Source organism: Uloborus diversus, chromosome 9, assembly GCF_026930045.1.
Source record: "Uloborus diversus isolate 005 chromosome 9, Udiv.v.3.1, whole genome shotgun sequence".
Taxonomy (NCBI): Eukaryota; Metazoa; Arthropoda; class Arachnida; order Araneae; family Uloboridae; genus Uloborus; species Uloborus diversus.
In genome coordinates this window covers 27,274,287-27,280,286 of record NC_072739.1, presented here as the reverse complement: position 1 = coordinate 27,280,286, position 6,000 = coordinate 27,274,287, and the positions used below count along the sequence as shown (strand labels likewise).

The window sequence follows — 6,000 nt, the reverse complement described above, 5'->3', positions numbered from 1 at the left end:
TTTTTATACCACCTTTATCTTCCAAAATCAAGATAAACACTGGATTGAAATATACTGGCTCTAACAAATAACAATTATATTTGATGAAACAAAATGAAACCTCCACCCCCCCCCTCTTGGTTTGAGTTTTCCTTCATGAAAAAAGTTCTGAAAAGTTAAATACATTTGGAAAAAAAGTCAAATTATAATTCACTATTAAATTTAAATTTGGTTCTAAAGCTGAATTTTTTTTTCCTTTTTTTTTTGAATTCTACTACAGCATTTTAAGAACTAAATTACTCTATTTTGCATTTAGAGTTTATATTAAACAACAATAACACAACTTATGTACCCTTAAACTCCAAATCAGCACTACTGTCAATTCTAACAAACTACATTCTAAAACAACTTTTGAGAAACAAATATAGTTATGTCCATTTAAACAAGTAAATCAAAAAAGTTGAACATTTTTATTTTATTTCTTTGAGTGAAACGAGCTTCTTATGTACAGAAATGAATATATGGAATAATCTAGTTTTTACAATATGCTATACAGCTTCTTCTGCAGTTTCTGAATCAATTTCCTCTCTTTTCTCTGTACCTCCAACGAATATGATATCACCTGAAATATAAATTTCTGATGTTTAATTACAAATATACAAAACAAAAAAGATTGGAAAAGGCAAAGATTCTTCACAAAATTTGGATAAATGAGATAAACATGAGTTTATCACTAATTTGATCAAGATATTGTATGAACAGAATAAATTATAAAACAGAATAAAGAAACACATAAGAATTTCACAGTCCTTTCATAAGGTGGTATTAAATGCATTTTATAAGATCAGATGCAGGTGGTGAATAGCAAAATAATTGTATTTTAGAAACAAAAACATTGCCTTCTCCAACACTGAACCTGAGAAAATGGCTACCAGTCAGACTGGAAAAGAATCCCTCTGTTCTGTAATTATTAAAATGAACTGCTCTGTCTACATAAAGTACGATCGACAATCATAGTGCAATCCATGGCCCCACTATATGGCTCTACGCTTATAGACTGCAAGTACAGACAGTGGTGGAAAGTTTTCTTTTTCTTTAGGCTTTACTGAGTTTTTAAGAATACTGATATTCCAGTCCAGGCTAAGTTTATCATGGACTACCTTTCGGATTCATTTATTTATTTATGTAAGAAGTGAGTGAGTTTCATTATTTCAAAAGATCTCTTCGTTTACAACACATATGCACAGTTGATTTTGTGCAATAAAGGTAAATTAGAAATTAATAATAATAACAAAATAAGGAAGATTGGTCACCTTTTTCAATGGGTTACGTTAAATAAAAAAAAATGGAATAGAACTTACAGTGGCTCCCAAAAGTGTTCGTACACCTTGAAATTTTGTAGTAAAACCAAAATAGCGCAAAACTGAATTGGAATATGAAGTCCAATTTTTTTTCACACCATTCCTATGCCATTCTGAATAAAACCCAGTAGTTTTTTTCAAAATATTGCCAGATTTTATTTTTGAAATTTGTCAAAAAACGAAGAGAAAGAGAAAAGATACGCCACAAAAGTCATCGTACACTGAAATATTTTCGAATAAATTCATGATTAAAGTTATCACATGTCGTTTTTTTATTATTTTTGCATTGTGTTGACTCTTAAATGTCATTTGGCTTTAATTTTTGTGTATTTATTCCTTAATATTTTGCTTATTACTTTAAAATGGCTGGTATTCGAAAAGAACCACAAACACCATTCGAAAGTTGAATTTTTTTCCCCACAGTAGCGGTAAATTGGTTTGAAATTTGTCTAAATTAGTTAATTTATTCCATTCTATAGTAAAGTGCTTGATAAAATGCTTTAAAGAAAGGAATCGGGTCGAAAACAAGGTAAGAAAAGGTCAACTGGCAAAGTTAACAATGCGTGATCGGAGGTTTACAGTTAAAACAATTATGAAAAATACACATTTGAGTGCTGAAAAAGTTTCTGCAGAATTGAATGAAACATTTTACGTTTAATTTTCACCTAAAATTGTTCGCCAAGTTCTCTGATTAGCTGGATTAAATGGGACCTCATCCCGCAGAAATTTTCTTGTTCGTGCGAAAAACAGTAAGCTTACGCTTTCCGTCGTAATATCAATGATAAATAAGCTCAAAACGTTTTGGAACAACGTCTTACTTATAGATGAAAATAAATTCAACACTTTGGGTTAAATTGTTGTATAATTGTAAATAGAAGAAAAAATGAGGAATTTAATCTTAGGAACTTAGTTTGATCAGTTAATCAGGATAGTGAAGGTGTTATAGTGTAAGGGTGCGTTACAGCATCAGGACTTGGAAATTTGGAATTTTTTGATGAAATAATGAATCATTCTGTTTATTTAAATATTTTAAAAAACAATTTTAAACTATTAGCCCAAAATTTGGTAATCGGAAACACTTCGTTTTTTTTTATCAAGATAACGACAAGAAGCACGCGTTTGCGTTTGGTGCCCCAAAAATTGTCCTTAAGCTTAGAAATATCTCCTCAATCGCCAGATTTAAACTTAATGGAACATATTTGGAGATATCTGGTAGCTGGATTACGAAAATACACCATTAAACGAAAAGCAAACTAGAAACAGTAAGACTCGAAGTGCGTCTGAACACTTACTCAGAAATCACAAAAAAAAAAAAAAGAAAAAAACAATGAAATCTATTCCCATACGTTTAAAAGCTGTTGTTGATACTGCATGATATTCTGCTAAATAATAACTTTGTAAAAAGTTAGATTATTTACTAATTTTTTGACATTTTTTCAAAGTGTACGAAGACTTTTGTGAGATAAAATTTCCGGCAATTTTTGGTTTCTGATTTTTTAAAAATTCTGTTTTAATGTTTTATTAAAAATTTTCATGTAGTTTTGTTAAGAATAGATCACAGATCTTATAATAAAATACCTATTCCGAAATATTAATTCTAACCAATGGATAATGGCCTATTTCATTGAAAGTCGTAGGTGTACGAACACTTTTGGGAGCCACTGTATATTTGCAAAAGGAAGAGGGTGCCATGAGATTGGTCCAGTTTTTCTGGGAAGAATCTTCGACTGGGGGGGGGAGAAGAGAGAAGAGCTGTTTTTTTTCCACGGGCCTTTTCTTGGGAATTTTGGAGAGGAAGGAGAAAGTACAGCAGATGAGATTTCTGAGGCTGAGATCCGGAAACGGCAAGGGGTGAGAAGTCCCGTAGACGGACGACCCCGTGGATGATCGATTTGATATGTAGCCATAATGTTCGATGTTGCTGACCAGTGCCGTACTAAACGAATGTTCCCATCATCGTTATCCTGGACTCCGAACAACACGAGATGACTCCTGATGACTCCCGATTTATATAAAGGGGCCCCTAGCTTTAAAATTTTTATATAATTTTAATGAGCTGCGTTTTATAAGTATGCTGTTTTATTCTATGTTCTTACTGGAAAATATTGATGGCATTCCATTCATATCAATCTTAGGAATAGATATTGATGAAATTAATAGTTGTTTTCGCTCTTAATAGCTGCGATGCGAAGAGATTGAGATTCTAAGAGCACGTGGCGTCGCAATCGTTTACCTGTGCGACTAGATTTGAAAGGTAAATAAACGCATTTTTGGATCTGGGCAGACGGTTTGCTTGGTAATACTATACGATCACAAATTGGTAATTAGGTTTCCGATAAGTTTATAAATTCCTTTAATTAAAAGAAAAAAATTCAATCTGTACACATATTTCAACTAGTATTTGTATTAGTGCTTTTCAAACAAACATTTTGCATTTAAGAAAATTCCATCAATTCATTAATAGAATTTAACGAACTTTGCTTTAAGATTTTAACTTGAAAAATAATTTTATCTTCAAAAGCATCACAGAACACCTGTTGGCCAAGACGGAAGGGGGCCCAATATTTTTTTAACTAGGCATGAAATATGTTAAATTAATGCCCATTACACTGTTTAAATAATATTTTCATCATTTTTATAACTTCACTGAAGGTTTATTTTAATATTACCGTAATTTCCTGCGTATTATCCGCGGATTATCTGTTTAAAAAGTGTAATATTAATGAGGCGTGGATTATCTGCCGCCGCGAATTATCTGCAGATTTTTTTTGGCACTTCAACAAAAGTTTGAATTTTGAATAGGATTCGCAAATAGATGGCGCTCACTTCGAACGGGCACGATGTTTGTCGTTTTCACAATCTAAGGAATGGGGAGAAAAAGCCATCAGTTCGGATCAGCGGTTACCTACACGGCTATTTAACATCCCGACTGGTTTCCGTCGTGCATGCGCAGTTGCCACTACCGAACTCTAGTGGTTTTATGCAGCCAGAATGTGCAATTATTACCTGTACAAATATTTTAAATTTTCAAAAACATTATACTTTGCTTTTTTATTTATCTGCATCCCATAAATCGTTTTTATTTATTTATATCGATCATTAAAGATAGAAGTACGTACTTTTGACTTTTGAAGATTCTTTTACTTGTTCTGGAAATAAGTTATATTTATTGCATTAAATTACGCCGATGCAATTTTGGCAAATTTTAAAATTAGTAACTATTATTAACGATTATTATGTCATTTTTATTTTATACTTCTACAAAGTAACTGTTAACTGTTCAGATCTGGCAACAGTAGCACCATCCTTTCTCCTTTCTCTGTAGCGGCATTACTGTTCATTGAAAAGTTTTGTTCACCTACGCAGTGTAAAAATGCCTAAACGAGTAAGCTACACCAATGAATTTAAAATTAAAGCAATTCAGAAAGCTGAAGAAGTTGGGAATCGAGAAGCTGCAAGATGTTTTGGTGTAGACGAATCCAACGTCCGTTTGTGGCGGAAAAGAAAAGAAAAGTTCAGCGGCAGTGAGAGAGGAAGAAGATCTTTTCGCCACGGGAAGCAATTGTGGCCGGAACTGGAGGATTCATTGTTCCGGTGGATTCAAGAGGAACGCGAAAAAGGAGCAGCAGTGTCCACCATTCGAATTCGGCTGAAAGCCAAAGTCATGGCCAATGAGAAGAACATTTAAAACTTCCAAGGCGGTCCCACGTGGTGCTACCGATTTATGAGACGGAAGAATTTGTCGGTGAGAAATCGCACCACTGTGGGGCAGAAGCTACCCGACGATTGGAGGGAAAAACAAGAAAATTTTTTGCGGTTCACTAAGAACTTGATCCGCAAGAACAATTTCGAGGATTGTGAAATTTTCAATATGAATGAAGTTCCATTATGCTTCGATTGCCCCCCGCTCCGAACCGTCGATAGCGTCAGAACTAAAACAATTCCTGTCGCCACGACTGGGAATGAAAAGACTTCCTTGACGGTGATTTTAGCTTGTGCAGCTAATGACCAAAAGCTGTCGCCGATGGATGTATTTAAGCGTAAAACAATCCCCAAGGAAGACTTCTGCAAGGGCGTGGAAGTTCGTGCAAACGCCAAGGGATGGATGAATGAGGAGGTTATGCTGGACTGGCTAGCCAGTGTTTGGAGGAAGAGGAAGTGTAGCCTCTTCAAGCCTCGTGCCCTCCTCGTCATGGATTCCATGAAAGCCCACATAAGTGGAAAGATTAAAAGTGCGTGCATTACATCTGGTGCAAAATTATCTATAATCCCAGGGGGCCTGACCAAAATTTTACAACCGCTAGATATTGGAGTGAATCGGTCTTTCAAAATTTAGGTCAGGGAATCCTGGGAGAAATGGATGTCCGAAGGCTTACATTCCTATACTAAAGGAAGAAGGATGCGTCGAGCAACTTATGCGGAAGTTACGGAATGGGTTCGAAATGCGTGGGAAGCAGTGACTGTAAAAACCATTCAGAACTCATTTTGGAAATCCGGACTACTGGAACATGCTAATGTTGAATCAGCTTCAGACAGTGAACGCGATGAATCGTCCGCATTGGATGCGGCCGTTATGGACATGTTTATATCGGACACTGATACGTCTGACTTTGACAGATTTGAAATGAAATTAAAAATGTTTGATTTTATATTATAGGTT

The 6,000-nt window shown here is 34.7% G+C and overlaps 1 protein-coding gene across 1 annotated transcript in view; it reads right to left on the bottom strand.

Moving 5' to 3' along the window:
* Positions 1 to 445: 445 nt before the first annotated feature.
* The window catches only part of LOC129229320 (single-stranded DNA-binding protein, mitochondrial-like), a 71,970-nt gene continuing 66,415 nt past the window's right edge, over positions 446 to 6,000 (bottom strand). The window contains exon 6 of the mRNA XM_054863606.1: positions 446 to 601. Within this exon, the coding sequence (XP_054719581.1) occupies positions 528 to 601 (74 nt within the window). The 3' untranslated portion in view covers positions 446 to 527. The remainder of the gene's footprint in view (positions 602 to 6,000) is intronic.